The following is a 20104-nucleotide window of genomic DNA, read 5'->3' on the forward strand; positions in this document are numbered from 1 at the left end:
TAGATCTGTGCCAAGACCTCTGCCACTGGAGCTAATGGAGTAACTGATAGCTCTAGTAGGTTGCCATCCTCTAAGCGGGCCAGCAAATAAAGAGGGATGAGACACACATTTTGCCAGATATTTGCTGGCAGCAAAGGAATGGTGAACTCAGTGGGAATCTTGAATTCCATTCCAGGTTCTGGAGGGAAGTTTACTCTAGTGGGCACAGACAATTCTGCCCATATCCCCAAAACCTGACTCCTGTACTGACCTCTCCCAACCCACAACCCTAGCTGCTTATCTCAGTATCCTCAGTGAGCCAGTCCCAGGCTCCATGTCAGAGTTCCAGTCTCCTAGCAATCCCTGAAATCCCAGTTTCACACTCTGGGCTTTGCATCTATGTCCTAGTTCCCCCCAGTCTGGGCTCCTTGTCCCAGGCCCCACTCACAACCTGGCTCCTTATCTGATCAATCTCTTCCCTTGTCCTCAACCCAGCTTCCAATGTCCTTCCCTCATCCGGTCTTCCCAGAGTCTGGTTCTTGTTCCCACTGCATGAGAGTCTAGTGGCTTCCTCATCCATGCCCCATGGGCATCAGCAGGGGAACACTGACAGCACTGGGGAGACATGTCTCTCTCTGCTCTCAGTTCCTGTGCCAGTACCACAATATCCTGCAGGAGTCAGGACATCAATTGCAGGGAAAGTCCTGCTTGGGCCTTGGAGCTCTTGGTTATAGTATGCTCAGTACAGGTGGACTGTTCAGAGAATTTAGCTGCCAATTTCTAACAAGTCTCTAAGCATGTACAAACTGGGATTTTTCAATTTTTGTATCTCTTTTCCCCAGGGGAACAACAAAACATACATTAGTGATACAATGGCTACCCTCCTCCCTTCCAATTTGGAAGCCTTTGTTCTAAAGCATGGAGGTTCTAGAGCTTCTCAGCAAAACAGTTGTAAGAATTTTTTGAACATGTGAAAAAGAATGTTTTTCCCTAATCTCATTTTTTCAGAAAAGGCTGAACCATTTTAACTGAAACTTTTCCTTGGGCCAGGGGGAAGGGGAGAAATAAGAAGAGCCTGTGGCAGACACAAGAGATGGGAAATTGACTCCCAGGCCTGTCCTTTAACCATATCCTTCCCCCAGAGCACTTCTTCCTATGAATCATGAATGCATAGCTCTGAAGTTGCTACAAAACTCATACACTATCTGTTGACTCTGGCTGAAGATTAGTTTAGGACAGTTTCATATGGATCACGTCTGCAACCACTGAATGCAATTTTTGCACGAAATCTCACATAGAGTACAAAAGAGATAGGCATCAGCTGGAGAGGTAGAATTTGTTCTTCAGATCACCTTGTTAATGCATGAATTGTTTGAAAGCAATATCTATAAGCTATTTACAGAGGTCTTTTGAAACCATGTTTTGTGATACACAATTTCAAATCAATACCATTAAACAATTGTTGCATCTGAAGTGCTGGAGTCTATGTAACACAAAAGCCTGTTATTTCTAATTCATAGATATTATGTCAATACCAATTCATATGTTCAGATACTAAAGTCTGCTCTCACACTTGTACAGTTAGGATAATTTTGCATTGATAGTATTTCATCTTGTGTGTCAGCATGATGGAAAGTTTTCATTATAATCTGAAGCAGGCTAGTATTGTAGGAGTCAGTGTTGGATGCATTTTTTTCTTATTTTTTTTGTTTTTTGTTTTTCAACCAAGTGGCTTTGTTCAATCTGTTGATATAATTAGTGTCCCATTATTATGAGAGGTACTTTCTTGAAATATAGATTCATTAAATCAATAACATAGTTTATATTCTGGCAAATAAATACTGTCTCTATTTAGATTGTTTTTCCCTTCACTTTCCTAAATTTATATTTATTTAGTACGCAGGGAATGACAGCATTTCAGCAAAGGATTTTATGGATTTGCTCATTCTATTAGGTAATTTGTGACAAATGATTCTGGAACTGCTACTTCTGTTTGCTTGGAAGCAATAACCATGTAAACCTGGCCTTTAGTAACATTTTCTCAGCTCATGGCAAAACAATCACTTCTGTTCTAGCCTACTTGTTCTGTGGACAACCTTGGAGTAAGTTGCCTGTGGGTTAGTTTGCTTAGCAAAGTGACTTCAGTTATTGTTCATTTTCCAAAATCACTGAAAGCTGTTGTTCTTCAAATTAGATAGATGTTGATAATGGTCTCTTCTCAGCAGCAGGTGTTTTATTATAATTGTCCATTATAAAACCATGTTTTCCTTGGAAACTTGCAGAAGATAACACAGCTATTTTGTATTTATATAAGTTAGCTTTTGTTGAAAATAAAGCAAAGCAAACAAAAGAGCAACCTAGGTCAGTAGTGAAACATAAAGTAGCCTTTTCTGGGTGGAAATGATTGATCAATTTGACTTTGTTTCTGGGTGTTTCAAAGTAAAACAAATTCTAATGCTTGGATAAAGACATTGTTAATCTTGACTCTGATCTAAATCGTTCTCTTTTCCCCATAAAGTGCAGAATAGAATTTTCTACTTTCATCTTTTCTCATAAAGAAAAATGAGATGGTAGAAATTTGTGTGCCTTGATTGCCTATTACAAGTAGATCAGCTAATTTACAAAATTGCATTGGTTATTGCTAGTGCATAATTTCTATGTAATTGTAAAAGGTGTGATGTTTCCAAGCTAAATATAATGTAATGAGCTACAGCATTTTTAGTTAGTTTTAATTAAAACTGTATTAATCTACAAACACCACATAAGGGACATTATCTTGATGGCCTTGGATAGGAGGCTAGAACAAAGTAAAATTAAAGCAATTGGAATGAAAGTATTGAATAACAACCACTTTCCAGAAAACATGAGTATATTCCCTAACATAGGTAACTCATCATGCTTAAACAGTCTTCTTACAAAAGTAGCATTACATGGCTGTCATTAAAATGGTATTTTTCTCCTTAAAAGCAAGGGGTCAATGATTTGCCACTGCACACTATCACCTATTGTATTTTGCATAAACTCATGCTCTGTGTGTGTGTATATGTGTGTGTGTAAATTTAGAGCCAGATTTATACAAAAAAAATCTTGTATAATCAGCTTAGAACTTCACTTTTACAGTTCAACCAGGTGGAACTAGGCCAAAATTGCATATTGAAGAGTAATCCATTCCAATTTTTTGAAAAGGTTTGTAAAACATTCCCCATGCACCTTTGCTCATGTGTCCAACACTTCTGCCACAGATTCCTCTGCATTTCACATTACAAGCGTTGAGTGATTTTAATCAATGTATTGTGCCCAAGTAGGGTTTTTGTTAACATTAGGCATGCCTAGCTGCTCTTTCAACAAGTTTCTTAAATATATATGTACTGTAGCTAATGCTAGAAAAACATCATGCTACTGTGTCTGACCTTGGTCTAGTAAATTGTTTGCCAGCAATCTCCTGTGCCCATGTGGAGTCCAGCTGAAGTCAGGGGCTGTCCCTTGATACAGCAATGCAAGTATGTGGATGGACTTTAATTCCTTTGCATTCCTTCTGTAGCATCCCATGGTAATGGAAGAGATTTAGGGAGAAAACCCTAACCCCATTGAAGTCAAAAGGAATTTTGTTATTTGCTTCAATGAGATCAGGATTTCACCCCAGTTTTAAACTTTGGTATTTCCTCAAGGCTCTTTAGTTAAATATTTGTTTGCCCTAGAACAACTAATATTATATTTGCTGTTTAAGATCACTAGCAATGCTTCAGGGGAGAGGGTTGGGGGGGGTCAAGTGAAAGGGCAGGGATTAGCTTCATTTCTCATGGGAAAAATTCCAGAGAGTATGCCCTGGCATCATTCCTTTAGTGCATTAGGAAAGGCATCATCAGGGCATGGCTTAGCTTCCTCTCCATTCATTCAAGCAAGTCCCTTTGTATCCGAAAACTACACAATGAACTGTCAATAGATAAATAATATGCTACAGATACATTTCTTTTCCAAACATACGGGGTACCATGTTTTCATAGTACCAGTAATTCACTGATGATAGTAGTCATTTACAGACACAATTCAGTAAATAAAACTGCTCTGATCCATTTTGCTGTAGGCTTGCACTAGCACTCGTTTAAAGAATATGCATATCTAAATAAAAGTATTTAGCAGATGAAGTAAAAATAACAAGTCTCATTAATAAATTTAAAATTTTCTGGCTTAGTATGCATCCATTAAATTCTGAGCCCTGTGTCATTAGTGCACCTGTATATTTAGATAGCAGTTTGCCTATCCAGCCTTACCTAACAGAGAGATAATGGGCACTTATTTGTTCTTTCACTAACAAAAAATTCATATATGTTTCAAGTTGGGGTTTGTATAATTTCAGTACATTTCTAGTCCTTAACTAGTTGAGAAATATATCCTTAGTGTTTTCCTGTAAGTCTGAATATTCTCTTAAGGATTAAACATTTGTTTGAACTGTGGATGAGGGAAGAAGAATATGATGTTGAATATGCAAAGAAAATCTGGATAGGACCAAAAGAAATTAATAAATAAAACTTAAGACTCAGTTAAGACCACTAAATGAAGAAAGGAACAAAAATGTATAAAATATTCACAATCACATTTTAAATCATTATTTGCAGATACTATTCTGGATTTGATCAGGAATTCACTGTTACTGGTGTCTGTTTCCATTGCAAATACAGGCTAGAGCTATCCGTCTAGTTCACGAGTTATAAATGCATAGCCTTGAGACTCCTGGAAAGTAATTGTTTATTGAATAGACTGATAATTCACTGCTATAAAAATTTCAGCATTTTTTATGTCTGTCATGTCTTGCTTATTATAATACAGCACAAAATCTTTACAAAATGTGAGTAATATGCCAAAGTGATTATGAAAATGACCACTGTTTCAAAAGATGGTGAATTCAAGTGGCAAGTCTGTTTTTATAGTTATAAATGTAGAAGTATCCCCTAAGATTCTTTCTGATTTTCTTTGTGAAGCTTGAAAACAAATATCTTTCCCCTTACCAACTTCATATGTGTTCCTTGTGCACCAAAATCCTTGACATGAGCTGGAAACATATATAATGGATTGTTTTCAACCGTTTTCAACCTCTGCATCACTTAAGCCATGTAGTGGGCCAATAAGGGAAAGTTGCAGATGGTGGGAAGCCTGTGAGTCCCATGCACATCATGAGATTGAAGTTTGGTCCTACTTAGGCCCAAGCAACGGGGCAGCTTGGGAACTAGGGAGAGAGGGTTTATGGTAACTGCAGTTATGCAGATGTAGTCCCGAGTCCTGCAAAGGGAACCGTGCAGAGGAGCTGCTATTGCAACCTAAGCATATGTTGAATGGCTACAGAAACTAAAGGTCATCCTCCGTTGGGGGAGGTGCAATTTCAGGAACTGAACAAACTGTCACAGGTAGCAGATAACAGCAGTTATTAACTACTGTAATGTTGCAGTCATGTAATGTTGAAATAAAATACTTGAATTGTTAAATACATACATTCTATGTTTTAATGGAATGAGTAAAAGCCCACCTGCACAGAGCCCATGTGTGGCGTCCATTGCAAGATCAGGTGCTCAGTTTGTGACTCTGCACACAAGACATGAAGCACCATCTGTGGGATGGAGCAGGGGGTTATATTACTGGCTTCTGACCTGTAGTTCAATTTTGTGTGTAAATTCCATCTCTGTTATCTCTCAGTCCTGTACACAGCTCAGGCTTTGTGTAGGAGAGGATGATTTAACTTACTGGAAATTCTTTAATAGAAAACTGTTGCTACAGAGACAACAAAATTAATACAAAAGCATAGAACTTAACTCATACCAAAATGATCATTGTTTCCATTTCAAAATATGGGAATTCCTGCTTTTAAAAATAGTCTTTGATCCTGCAAACACTTAAGACATTAGCTGTTAACTCAGTGGGACTACTTACATGATTAAAGTTAAGCATATGCATGTTTGTAGGATCAGAACCTTAAAGATTTCGGTCCCATTTAAGCAAATGTTTAAGCATGTCTGTAACTTTATCCAGTTGAGCAGACCCATTGAAATTCAACCATTTTTTACATGAATTGTACCATGAGATTTTTAGTGGTTACCAGAATTTAGGATCTCTGATTTATTTCTACATACAGGGTAGCATCATGCTGGCTCAATAGCAAAATCTGGCTCTAGATACTATGCTAGCTACGTCCTCTAATCTCTAGATTTCTTTTAATGTCTCTCATTCCTATAACCTGAGAATATCTGGGCTGTTCATATGTAAAAGTACAGTATTTATAAAATGTAATGTATATTTTATTATGGTCTTACAGTAGCAAGACTATAATTAAAGTAGTATCAGAATTTTCTTGTTGTCATGGCAACAGCCATCTTGGATAACTGATTTCCCTTGGACTCTCATGACATTGTTACACAAAGGGACCCAGGAGGAGCTGTGCTGAAAACACACTGGGTTTGGATCAGCTCCAGGTAAACTCCTTTGGGTTTGTACTGGGGAAAATTATGTTGTTTCTTTTTAAAGGCTAATTGTTTTGTTACTTTCCTTGGAAAGGGTTACATGAAAATAAGCTTCAAAATTCTAGCTCCTTTGTGTGTAGATTATGATACTTCCAAATTGGGTTTTACAACTTTCTGGACATTTATCTTTTTTAAAGAAAGTGGGAAGTTACAGAAATGAGTCCCTACTCAGTTTTTTGGTTATGCAATTTTAAAAAATAAGTCATTTAGAAGTTACAGTAAAACTTGTTACATTAACAAGTTGTAGACTATAGTTAGTTATAGACTCACAGACTTATTGGAGCATAAGCTTTCATGGGTGAATACCCACTTCATTAGAAGTCAGAATACCCACTTGCGTCTGACGAAGTGGGTATTCCCCCACGAAATCATATGCTCCAATACGTTTGTTAGTCTGTAAGGTGCCACAGGACTCTTTTTTGCTTTTTACAGATCCAGACTAACACGGCTACCCCTCTGATACTTTTTAAATTTAAGTACTTTTACTAAATTGGTCAGCATGGCACTGACTGAAATATGCAACTGCACAAGATAACAGTAATAAAATAAGCATTCATTGAAACCAATGTGTGAGGGTTTTATTATTTAAATAGCCCATATATGTTCATTCTATTAAAATCTCAGAAAATTGAGAAACAAAAATTTATCAATGATCAAAAAGAATGAAAAGGTTGAAAAGTCAAACATTCTCAAGTTAGGAAATTCCACAGTGATGTTGCCCATGCAACATTAATTCCTCCATCCCCCTCCTTGTGAATATGATACAGCCTTTGATTAAATTTGAAGTGACTATGTGAAACTCTTAGTTTAAGTGAAATGACCAGTATCAGAGAAGAACTCTGTGGCAGATGCAGGGATCTAGCCCAAATCTCCATGGCAACATTCAACTGCCGTACCCACAAGACCATTCTTTCTCTTCCCTTGGCTCATTCACTATACACCTTCCAATTTCTTCAATAGGCGGGGACATGAAGACAACAGACTCCTTCAGCACACAATCCTGATTTATGCCCAGAACATATTCATCCTGTGCATTGAATGATACAGGGGTTCTGCATAAGATAATAATATGGGATCATGTAACTGAAGACTGCATCATAATTTATGTACACAAAGAAGCTGAATTCAGGTTGCACGGTCAACATGGAGTCTGACGTTTCCTAACATGAGAGTACTTGATTTTTTAACCTTTTAATCCTGTTCAGTCCTCAATTTTGTATTTTCTTTTATGGTTCATTGGTGAAAGGAAACTTAACTAACATTAGACAAAGTGTTCTGTTTGTGAATTAAATGAGATTTGGTAGGAAACTGTGTTCTAGCATCATGCTGGTAGGAAACTGTGTTCTGGGGCCCCAATCCTGTAAATACTTATGCACTTACATATCTTTTCTTATGTAAGCATTCCCATTTACTTAATTTAAGTAGGGTTGGGATGACAATGTGAGACATCCATATAAATCTAGGGACTACAAGAAGTAGTGCTGCTTTCTGCTATTTAAAGAATGCTATCTTTAATCTCAATGAGGCTCCATTTCAGTGATGAGAAAAGTACTCCCTATATTGTGTTAGCACCGAAAAGATTTGTTGTTTGTTTGTTCATTTACATTTTGAAAGATCCTGTTTGAGAGAGATTCTCTAAACATCAAATGGCATATACTGATATAAATAAATATGTAATATCTCAAACTAGTAAAAGCTTTTTAAATGTGACTACTTTAAATGTTTGAAAAGTTTAACACTTAGTGCTTTTCATCTAAAGATGTCAGTATAAATGTCAGTTATTGTTAAGTCGCAAATCAGTTTTACCGTAATCAGTACCCTAGTTAATAGTCTTAGAATCTTAGCTTTGGAGCCAAAGATTGAAGAGGCCTGGAGATTTTGCTACTTTAAAACTCTGGTTGTTAGAGTCTCCCCAGGACAGGTATGAGGGATATTTATGGAGAAGAGAGGCCAGGGACACGTACTTGGTGGATAACGAGAAGTTTGTTTCCTGAGCTTTCAGACCTTGGTGTTTTCATGAACATAGAATTAATTTCAATTTTTGTCTTATGTTAAGCATAGAGTATAAGTGAAAATGGCAATGTGTGTGTGTGATTTGATAGAAAAGAAATAAAATTGGAATATACTACAGTCCTTTGAATAATATAATTCCTATCCCTGTAAAACTGTATTAATGGAATATTATTAGTCTAGTCAGAAATGACTTCTAATTGTATATCCTACATATGTGTTTTTTAAAAAAACTCTGTTTATCGTCTGCAATCCTAACAACGCAGATGGCTGAGTAGCTTCAAATTTTCAATCTGTTCTTTAATGAAGTTCTATCATATGTTTATTGATGAAATAGTAGCTAAGTGATACCGGTGTGTTATATCTTCATAGTTATTGTTGTAAACCAGTGTGTCAAATTGAGCAGCCCAGTAACCCTCAATTTTCAATGGTATCATACGATAAGTTTAAACACTGAGAGCCAAATTCTTCCCTCTGTTAGACTGACAAAAATTTGAAGTTACTCCATTGGTTTCAGTGGATTTTCAATGGAGTTCCTTCAGATCTACAGCAAGCCAAATCTGGCCAGTTAGAGCTAGATTTACAAAGAAATGTAGGTATGGTGACACAGAGCACGTTGCCACACCTAACTTTTAGGCACCTAGAAAATCACTGGGATACGAAAAACCTCAGTTGGCTCCTATGCTTCTTGTGTATTTAATGTGCACAGATAGACACTTCAGAATGGGATCACAAAAGCCTGCATCCTAGGCTTTTGGTACCACAGCCTGCGGCAGCATGGCTTTGCAAATTAGTTGAAACTATAGTAAAGAACAGAATTACTAGACACAAAAATGAATATGATTTGTTGGGGAAGAGTCAACATGGCATTTGTAAAGAGAAATAATGCCTCATCAATCTACTTGAATCATTTGAAGTGGTCAAACAACATGTGGACAAGGGTGATCCAGTGGATATGATGTTCTTGTAATTTCAGAAAGCCTTTGAGAAGGTCCCTCACCAAAGGCTCTTAAACAAACTAAGCAGTCATGGGATAAGAGGGAATGCCCTCTCATGGTTCAGTAACTGGTTAAAAGACAGGGAACAAAGGTTAGGAATAAGTTGTCATTTTTCAGAATGGAGAGATGTGGTGTCCCCCAGGGATATGTACAGGGACCAGTACTGTTCAACATATTCATAAATGATCTGAAAAAAAGGGGTAAACAGTGAGCTAGCAAAATTTGAAGACACTAAATTACTCAAGATAGTTAAGTCCAAAGCTGACTGTGAAGAGTTGCAAAGGGATCTCAGAAAACTGGGTGACTGGGCAACACTATGGCAGATGAAATTCACTGTTGATAAATGCACAGTAATTCATACTGAAATTGTAATCCTAACTATACACACAAAATAATTGCTTGTAGTTTAGCTGTTACCACTCAAGAAAGAAATTTTGGAGCTATTGTAGGTAGAAAATATCTGCTCAATGTGAAGTGAAAATGAAAAGAAAAAAGCTAACAGAATGTTAGGAACCATAAGGAAAGGGGTAAACAATAAGACAGAAATATCATAGTGCCAACATATAAATCCATGGTATGCTCACACGTTGAATGCTGTGTGTAGTTCTGGCTACCTCATGAAAAAAAAAAGATAGAATAGAATAGGAAAAGGTACAGAAAAGAGCACTAAAATTGGTTAGGGGTATGGAAGAGCTTCCATGGAGAGATTAAAAAGACTGGGACTTTTCAGCTTGGAAAATAGTTGACTAAGGGAGGATATGACAGAGGTCTATAAAATCATGACTGATGTAGAGAAAATGAATAAGGAAGTGTTATTTACCCCTTCACATAACACAAGAACCTCACCCAATGAAATTAATTGACAGCAGATTTAAAAGAAAAGAAAATATTAGTTCACACAACACACAGTCAACCAAGGGATGTTGTGAAGGCCAAAATTATAACAGGTTCAAAAAAGGAATTAGATAAGTCCAAGGAGGATAGGTCCATCAATGGCCATTATCCAAGACAATTGGGGCTGCAACTTCATCCTCTGGGTGTCTTAAGTTGCCAAAGGTGGGAGTGGATGACAGGGGATGGATCACTGAATAACTGCCTGTTCTGTTTATTCCCTCTGAAGCACCTGGAATTGACTATTGTTGGAAGACAGGATATTGGGCTAGATGGACCTCTGGTGTGATGCAATATGGCTGTTCTTATGCCAAATACAAATTCACTTGACCCCTGAGGGCACATACTCAGCATGGTTAAGCTGTGCTGTCCCTGATACTGTGGCCACAATACTATTAATACTTGTGCTAGCTCTCAACCAGCTATTGCGAGTAGGTATATGCAAGCTGTCTATCACACCCTTAGCTCATAGTGTAGACATAACCTTAGAGACAAATACCTAAATCTGGGCTGCAGGAAGGTGCCTCTTTATGCTTGGGATTTACAGCTGCAAGCACTCTCTTGGTATTAAGTGCCACAAGAGGAAAAGGACTTCCCCCTCCATGAATTACAGCCCAGTGTTTGGAGCACTGAGATGGGAGAAGCAGGTTCAATTCTGTCCCTGCTTGAGGGGGAGAAGGGATTTGAACAGAGATCTGCAGTCTCTCCTGCTCAAGCTGTCCCACTGTGAATAAATAATTTAAAAATAATAGGAGCAAGAGGCTGGATCTTGGATCTCCTATGAGTGCTCTAACCACAAGGCTGTAGAGTCATTCTCATGGGATTGCTCTCTTTCTCTGGTTCAATGATTCTTTCATTATGTATATGGCACATAGCAGTATATTCCTTTTTAAAATTCAGTGTCTAGAAATTAATATTGTGGAGACATTTTGATGTTTAAAATAAAGTAGTATATTCAGATCATATAGATCATAAAGAACATAATGAATGATTTGTAATAAATTTCTTTGGATTTTACCCTTTGTGGATTTGCTCGGGATAACATTTATGTATGTGCTTAACTTTCTACACATGAATAGCTCCACTGAAATCAGTGTGACAACTTTATTTAAAGTTAAGCCTAAGTGTTTGCAGAAGTGGAGCCTGTGTGAAGAGTTTACCAACCTCTGGAATTTATTCATCATATGCAATGATTCATAAATTTCTCCAGTGAATAATTCTTGCTCAGTAGATTGATGCAATATTTGCAATTCTCAGTTCACATTATGATGATGGGGAAGTGCTGGATGTGGTATATCTTGACTTTTATAAGACTTTTGATACTGTCTGGCATGACCTTCTCATAAACAAACTTGGGAAATACAACCTAGAGGGAGATACTATAAGGTGGTGCATAACTGGTTGGAAAACTGTTCCCAGTGAGTAGTTATCAGTAGTTCACAGTCAAGCTGGAAGGGCATATTGAGTGGGGTCTCACAGGGATCAATTCTAAGTCTGGTTCTGTTCAGTATCTTCATCAATTATTTGAATAATGGCATGGAGAGTACACTTATAAAGTTTGTGGATGATTCCAAGCTCGCGGTGGGTGGAGGGAGGGAGGCTGTAAGTCCTCTAGAGGATAGGAATAAAATTCAATATGATTTGCACAAACTAGGGAAATGTTCTGAACTAAATAGGATGCAGTTCAACAAGGACAAATGCAAAGTAGTACACTTAGGAAAGAACAATCAATTGCACACATGCAAAATGGGAAATGACTGCCTAGGAGGGAGTACTGTAGAAGGGGATCTGAGGGTCATAGTGGATCATGAGCAAAATATGAGTCAACAGTGTAATACTGTTGCAAAAAAATGTAGTCATTCTGGGATGTATTAGCAGGAGCATTGTAAGCAAGACATGGAAAAATAATTCTTCCACTCTACTGATTAGGCCTCAAATGGATTATTGAAATGCACCACATTTCAAGAAAGAGATGCAAATAAATTGGAGAAAGTCCAGAGAAGAGCAACAAAAAAGAGGGAAGATTGAAAAAAATGGGTTTGTGATGGAGAAGAGAAGACTAAGAGGGGCCATAACAGTTTCCAAGTATATACAAATTTGTAAGAAGGAGGAGGGTGAAAATTTCTTTTTTAACCTCTGAGGATAGGAGAAGAAACAATGGTCTTAAATTGCAGCAAGTGAGGTTTAGGTTGCACATTAACTGTCAGGGTAGTTAAGCACTGGAATAAATTGCCTAGGAAGGCTGTGGAATCTCTGTCATCAGAGATTTTTGAGAGCAGGTTAGAAAAACACCTGTTAGGGATGGACTAGACAGTACTTAGTTGTCATAGTATACTTTCCTCAATCTGAACCTTAGAGTCCAAAAATGAGGTACTAGCGTGAATTCTTCTAAGCTTAATTACCAGCTTAGATCTGATACGCTGCCACCAATCAGGACTCTGAGTGTCTGATAAACTCTGGTCTCCCCAAAACCTTCCCTGGGGACCCCCAAGATCCAGACCCCCTGGATCCTAACACAAAGAAAGTAAACTCTTTCCCTCACCAGTGCCTCTCCTAGGCTTTCCCTCCCTGGGTTACCCTGGAAGATACTGTGATCCAAACTCCTTGAATCTTAAAACAGAGGCTTCCACCTTTACCCCTCCTCTCTCCCCTCACCCAGAGGCAATACAGATTCAAGCTCCATGAATCTAAAACAAAGAGGAAATTTATCTTTCCCTTCTCCCCACCAATTCCCTGGTGAGTACAGACTCAATTCCCTTGAGCCTCAACTAGGGAAAAAATCAAACAGGTCTTAAAAAGCAAAACTTTTAATAAAAAGAAAGAAAAAAAATTACAAGTTATCTCTGTAATCTAGATGGTAAATATTACAGGGTCTTTCAGCTTATAGACAATAGAGAAAAATCTTTCTCCAGCAGAAATACAATTTAAAATACTTTCAGCCAAATACACATTAAAACTCTACCAGCCAGATACACAGTTGCAAATACAGAAACAATCAAAAGACTATAACCGCCTTTTTACTCAATACTCACTATTCTGAATATATAAGAGACTGTAGCAGGGAGATTGGCAAGAAACCTGGTTGCACATCTAGTCCCGTCCAGGACTCAGAGAGAACAAAGCAAAACCCAAAAACCACAAACAAAGGCTTCCCTCCACCGAGATTTGAAAGTATCTTGTTTCCTGATTGGTCCTCTGGTCAGGTGTTGCAGGTCACTGTTTGTTAACCCTTTACAGGCGAAAGAGACATTAACCCTTAGCTATCTGTTTATGACATCTGCCTGAAGTGTAGGGGACTGGACTAAAAGACCTCTCAAGGTCCCTTCCAATCTTAGGATTCTATGATACTGTGGTGATGGTGGTATTGTTTAGGATATAATTTTTGCTCTAGAAGAAATTATTTTTTAATTGAAAATAACTCGCACAGTGTATATTTCAAAATTATATTTTCAACTATAAAATTAACAGCTTGAGATGCACACTATTTAGCTACAATTTTCAATTCTCTTTCAATGGCCAGCAGCTAAAAATCTCTTTTTTGAAGTATTTGTGATGGTAAAATTCAAATGCTGGTGGAAATGTCTGTGAATACAGGTGAATCAAAATTTACTTTTTAATGTGAACAAATATTTTCATTATTCATTAAGTTCATGCTGTGGCTCCTCTTTCTTCATCAGGAATGCAAAGGCAGTTGGTTAATCTGCAAATCGGGACAACATACTTTTACTGCCCTAGAACATGGCTTCTCCTCAGCTGTTTTAGGAGCTTTAACACACCTTGGCTATGAGTTTATTTTCAAGAATGTTGAATTATTGCCAAACAAAAGCACACCACCACTGTACTTCATAACAAAATTCCTCACAACCTTCATAATCTGGCATTATAGTTTTTTGAATTTAAACTGAAATCAGCTAATTCAACATACCAGTCAAGCTTTCTCCAGTTTATTTATATAAACAAACGAATGAAACACACAGACACACTGAAACAAAATAGTTAAATAGCCAAGTTTTTCAGAGAGACTTCCAGTGGAATTCATGGTCTATTCACATTGTTGCAGATTCATTCTCAACTTATAGTGTTTCCTGTTCATGTTCTCCTTAATTAGCATTTTATAGTTGCACATAGCAGTGGCATGCTAAGTAGTTTTATATGTATGGTTGCACATGGTGGGGCCTGTTCACACTCTGGGTTCTGCTGGCATCTGCTCCAGGTTAAAAAATCAGACTGGAGAGGGATCATGTGTTGTAAACTATCTGCAAGTCACACACTGCTGGGCTATCTTGCACAACTCAGAAAAAAGAGGGGGCTGGCCAAGATCCCTGGGAAGTGAATTGATTCAGCATATGTCCAGGATATCTTCCAGTGATGGAGCTCCTATATCATTCTGTTTGGAATTTTAGATTGGCAGACACTTTCATGTACAGCAGCAGAGTTGCCTTTCATTCACTGGCACAGATGCGTCTATAGGAGCAATGGGGTACAAAATAAGAAAGAAAGGATATATTATTTTCACTGCGGAAATGGAGCAAGAGAATACCTAACACTATCTCTAGTCCATTAATGTAGTCCCAGACTCCTAATTTCTCATCACAGTAAATGTACATTTCACTATGATTTCTGTTTGTATCAAATTAATAGAGTAGCCCAAATGCCCTGATTTGTTGGCTATAGGATGTGAAATACCTCCTGGTAGATAGCCAAAGATGCCTATGTCTGAAATCTATGGGGCAGAGCTTGCCAAATTTTCCTGCACTAATTTGGCACCTACATAGCATGATATATTCAAAATCAAGAGAAAACTGTAAAATGCCCTCAGTAGATCCCCTAGCCTTTTTCAAATGCACATCATGATGCAGGAAAAGGAGTACCTCTATCACTGTGGATGGTTATGCTCTCCAGAATTAAAGAGTAAACCATAGAAAAGATGTTTATAGAAGATATATAGGAAAGTTCATAGACTATGCATAACAGCTCTTAAAAATATAGTTCAAGCAGTTTAAACATAAAGCCCAATTGCAGTTTGTAAAGATGGAGATGACAGTGTGTGATAAATTAACTGAGAGCTGCAATCAGACATATGGTATAAAACTGAAAACCAGATAGTTTTACACTACGTTTAAGTTTATGCTTCTAGATTAAACGATGAATTAAAGAATGAGAACCACATTTAAAGCTCACCTCAGTGTCAGAGCTGAAAACCACCCCTTATAAATACTTAAAGAAATGGGAGGAAATGCTTTATTATGCTTGAGGAGTTTAATATATTTTCCTAAACATCATTGGCTACACCTGTCTTCTATGCAGAAATAGTGGCAGAATATATAAACTCTTCAAGAATATAGAAACAATGGGTAGGTCACTCATGGCTGCTCGAGCATTCCTGGTATATTAGCCTGACAACAATAGACTACCTGTTTTTTGTGACGTTTCTTTTATTATTCACTTAACTCTTTGTTGCTATTATGTAATTGTGCTCTTTCAAAAAGAATGCAATAAAATTGTGTATTGGGAATGCAAAGAGAGTGGTGAGGCTGCTAGTTTGGTGATAGGCAGTGCACTGGGATTCAAGAGAACTGGGTAACTCTCCTGGCTCTTCCACTGATATGGTGCGTGTCCTTGGGTAAGCTATCCAGTTTATTGCACTGAATGTAACATATTATTACCTGCCTTGCTGGGCAGGTGAAGTATGCAAGCAGCTCGTGGCCCTCAGAGACTGAGTACAGGCTCTTGAGACAATAGGTGCGGGAATTAGGGGTATGGAGAGTGCTGCAGCACCCTGGCCCGTGCTTGGGGCTCTATTTCTGGCCCTGTTTCCAGGGTCCTGCAGCTGCTAGTCCCATGGCTGGGGTCCCGGCTGCTGGTCCTGTGCCAGGGGCTCTACTCCTGACCCCGTGCCTGGGGTCTCAGCTGCCGGTCCTATACTCACACCCAGCTGTGGCCCCAGCCTCTACCCCTTACCCCTGTCCATGTCCCCCCTCCTAGAGCCACAACTCTGGGATAGAAATTCCTTGCTTGAATAGTGAGAGTACAGCAGTAGGAATATAGTACCAACCACCTGACCAGAACAGAGATGGTCAGGGGCAGCTCTAGGGATTTTGCTGCCCCAAGAGTGGCAGGCAGGCTGCCTCCAGCGGTTTGCCTGTGGGAGGTCCTCCGAAGCCGCAGGACCAGCGGACCCTCCGCAGGCAACCCGCGGAAGGCAGCCTACCTGCCACCGTCGCGACGCTGGCAGAGCGCCCCCCGCGGCGTGCCGCCCCAAGCACGCGTTTGGCATGCTGGGGCCTGGAGCCGCCCTTGGAGATGGTGATTGTGAAATGCTCAGCGACATTAGAGAGCTAAAACTAGAAAACTCAATAATAATGGGGATTTCAAATATCCGCATATTGATTGGGTGTATGTCACCTCAGGAAGGAATGCAAAGATGAAGTTGCAGAATGGAAATGAAAAAAGTCATCCTTTAAAAATTGAGAATCAAATTCTACTGAGGAAAAGAGAAAAGAACATAAGCTCTTGCAAGTCAATTGTAAAAATATAATTAGGATGGACAAAAAAAGAATTTGAAGAGCAACTAGTGAAAGATTCAAAAAATTTAACAGCAATTTTTTAAAAGTACATTAGAAGCAGGAAGCCTGCCAAACAATCACTAGGAACATAGATGATAGACGTGCTAAAGGAACACTGAAGGAAGATAAGACCATTGCGGAAAAGCTAAATGAATTCTTTGCATTGGTTTTCACTGCAGAGGACATGAAGAAGATTCTCATACCTGAGTCATTCTTTTTACATGACAAAACAGAGGAAGTGTCCCAAACTGAGGTGTCAATAGAGGCACCTTTGGAACAAATAGATAAATTAAACAATGAGTCAGTGAAACTCACATATGAAATTGCAGAACTACTAAGTGTGATATGTAACCTATTACTTAAATTGGCTTCTGTACCTGATGACTAGAGGATCGTTTATGTGATGCCATTTAAAAAAAAAAAAAAGGCTCCAGAGTTGATCCTGGCAATTATAGGCCAGTAAGCGTAACTTCAGTACCAGGCAAATTGGTTGAAACTATAGTAAAGAACAGAATTCGGAGACACATAAATGAATATATGTTGGGGAAGTGTCAACATGAGCCTTTTGTAAAGGGAAATCAATCTCACCAATCTTTTTGAAGAACTTGAGGGGTTCAACAAACATAGACAAGGGTGATCTAGTTGATATAGTGTACTTGGATTTTCAGAATATCTTTGATAAGGTCCCTCACTAGAGGCTTTTAAGCAAAATAAGCAGACATGCGGGATAAGAGGGAAGGTCTTCTCATGGATCAGTAACCCGTTAAAAGACAGGAAACAAAGGGCAGGAATAAATGGTCAGTTCTCAGAATAGAGAGATGTAAACAGAGGTGTCCCCCAGAGATCTGTACTGGGATGAGTATGATTCAATATATTCATAAATGATTTGGAGAAAGGGGTAGACAGTGAAGTGTCAAAATTTGCAGATGATACAAAATTATTCAGTATAGTTAAGTCCAAAGCTGACTATGAAGTCTTCTTACACAGGGACCTCACAAAACTGAGTGACTGGGCAACAAAATGGCAGACGAAATTCAATGTTAATAAATGCAAAGTAATGCATATTAGTATATATCTCAAATATACACACAAAATTACTGGAGCTAAATTAGCTTTTATCACTCAAGAAAGAGATCTTGGCATCATTGTGGATGGTTCTCTGAAAACATCTGTTCAGTGGCAGTCAAAAAAGCTAACAGAATATTAGGAACCATTAAGAAAGGGATAAATAATAAGACAGAAAATATCATAATGCTGCTATGGTATGCTCACATCTTGAATACTGCATGCAGTTCTGGTCACTCCAGCTGAAAAAAAAAGATATGTTAGAAATGGAAAAGGTTGAAGGGCAACAAAAATGATTAAGAATATGGAACAGCTTTCATAAGTGGAAAGATTAAAAATTCTGGGACTGTTCAAGTTAGAAAAAAGACGATAAGGGGGGATATGATAGAGGTCTATAAAATCACAAAAAGTGTGGAGAAAGTGATAAGGAAGTGTTATTTGCCCCTTCACATACCACAATTACCAGGGATCACCCAAATGAAATTAATGGACAGCAGGTTTAAAACAAACAAAAGGAAGCTATTCAAGCTGCGGCACTCACTGCCAGGAGATGTTGTGAAGGCCAAAAGTATAACTGAATTTAAAAACATAGAATAAGATAAGTTAATGGAGGATAGGTCCATCGGTGACTGTTGGCCAAGATGATTAAGGATGCAGCCACATGCTCTGGGTGTCTCTAAACTTCTGATTGCCAGAAGTTTGGATTGGACAACAGGGGACGGATCACCCAAAAATTGCTTTGTTCTGTTCATTCTGTGGGAAGCATCTGGCACCAGCCACTATCGGGAAAAAAATGATACTAGGCTAGATGGTCTGACCCATGTGGTTATGCTTATCTTCTAATTCATGTCCCTGCTCCATGTCTTTATTTCCCTTTCTACCATTTTTTTTCTATCCTGTATATTTAAATTGCAATCACTTCTCGGAAGGGAAATGTCTTACTCTGCTTTTACAATGGCTAGCAAAATCCCTGATCCCAATTGATGCCTTCTAGGGACTACCATTGTACAAATAAATAATGATATTTACAGTATAAACCAACACGAAGTTGTTTTAGTGGTGAGCAGGATTTTACTAACACCTTTACGAACTGTTGAAAATACAATTAAGTCTGTGCAAGTGACGACCCTGATCAGCCAACCTCCTGTTTGAAGAGACAACTCCAAAATATCCTCCATCACAGCAAGCAAGATTGCATTCACATTAAGGCCCCTCCAGTAGTGCAAAGCAGCTTTAAAGCTTCACTAAGCAGGCAGCTGAGGGATCTCTCTAACTTTACACCATCCTCACTGCCCTTTCCCAGTGTAAGGGCTGTGTCAGGTGTGGGAAGTGTGTATAGCTAGAGTTCCAGTGTGTCTAGCTAGCATAATGTCATCTATGTGGCTGTTATAAGCTGAATAATTTACAGCTTCACAGAGGGCTGACCTGATCCCTAGCAACCTTGAGGAATGGTGGAGTACAAAGATGATGGAAGGCTTTGTCAAGGAGAGCTCTGTTGCATCAGAGGGTCAAGCCCTTTGAATAAAACTCTACTCCATCTTTATTGGAAGACCAATTTGCGTAGGTTCTGTGGGTGTTTGCTTACAGCAGGTCCAATTAAATATATGCCTTGCTGTTTGGCCAGTCACTCAATACAATATTTTTTATAAATGATATCGTTAGATTTTAATTCTAAAGCATTTTGTTGATAAAACTTCTTGTTTATCTTCTCTTTACCTTTTGGTATTTGTGTGGCAAGTTCCTTAATTAGAGGTGAGTTTGTCTAATTCAATTACAATGGAAAAAAATTAGTCATGCTGTTAAAATTATATATAATTCATTTGAGTTTGTCATCTGGATATTGCTGTACAGTAACTAATTGAACGGTAAGATATGAAACTTTTCTGGCAGTGAGACTTCCTTTTATGAGCTACTTCAGCCATCAACGATTACAATAAACTTCTAGAACTGCTTACATTTCTCATGAAGTGTGTGATAAAAGTCAAAGCCAACATGGTTCAAGTGATTCTCTCAGCCTAGCTGCCTAAAATCTTGGTGGCTGTATTTGCCTTAGGATTCAAAAGTCTAACATTCTGTGAAAAAATTA

At 38.4% G+C, this 20104-nt stretch overlaps 1 protein-coding gene across 5 annotated transcripts in view; it reads left to right on the top strand.

Moving 5' to 3' along the window:
• The window catches only part of LOC116822169 (dystrophin-like), an 836401-nt gene that overhangs the window by 386635 nt on the left and 429662 nt on the right, over positions 1–20104 (top strand). Inside the window, exon 1 of one of the 5 annotated variants that reach the window (XM_075059860.1) lies at positions 13932–13981. The exons of the other annotated variants lie outside the window; for them this stretch is intronic. Within the exon in view, the coding sequence (XP_074915961.1) occupies positions 13954–13981 (28 nt within the window). The 5' untranslated portion in view covers positions 13932–13953. Of the gene's footprint in view, positions 1–13931; positions 13982–20104 lie in introns of those variants that run through there. 5 annotated transcript variants of the gene reach the window in all.

The sequence above is a fragment of the Chelonoidis abingdonii genome, chromosome 1 (genome assembly GCF_003597395.2).
Source record: "Chelonoidis abingdonii isolate Lonesome George chromosome 1, CheloAbing_2.0, whole genome shotgun sequence".
NCBI classification, from domain to species: Eukaryota; Metazoa; Chordata; order Testudines; family Testudinidae; genus Chelonoidis; species Chelonoidis abingdonii.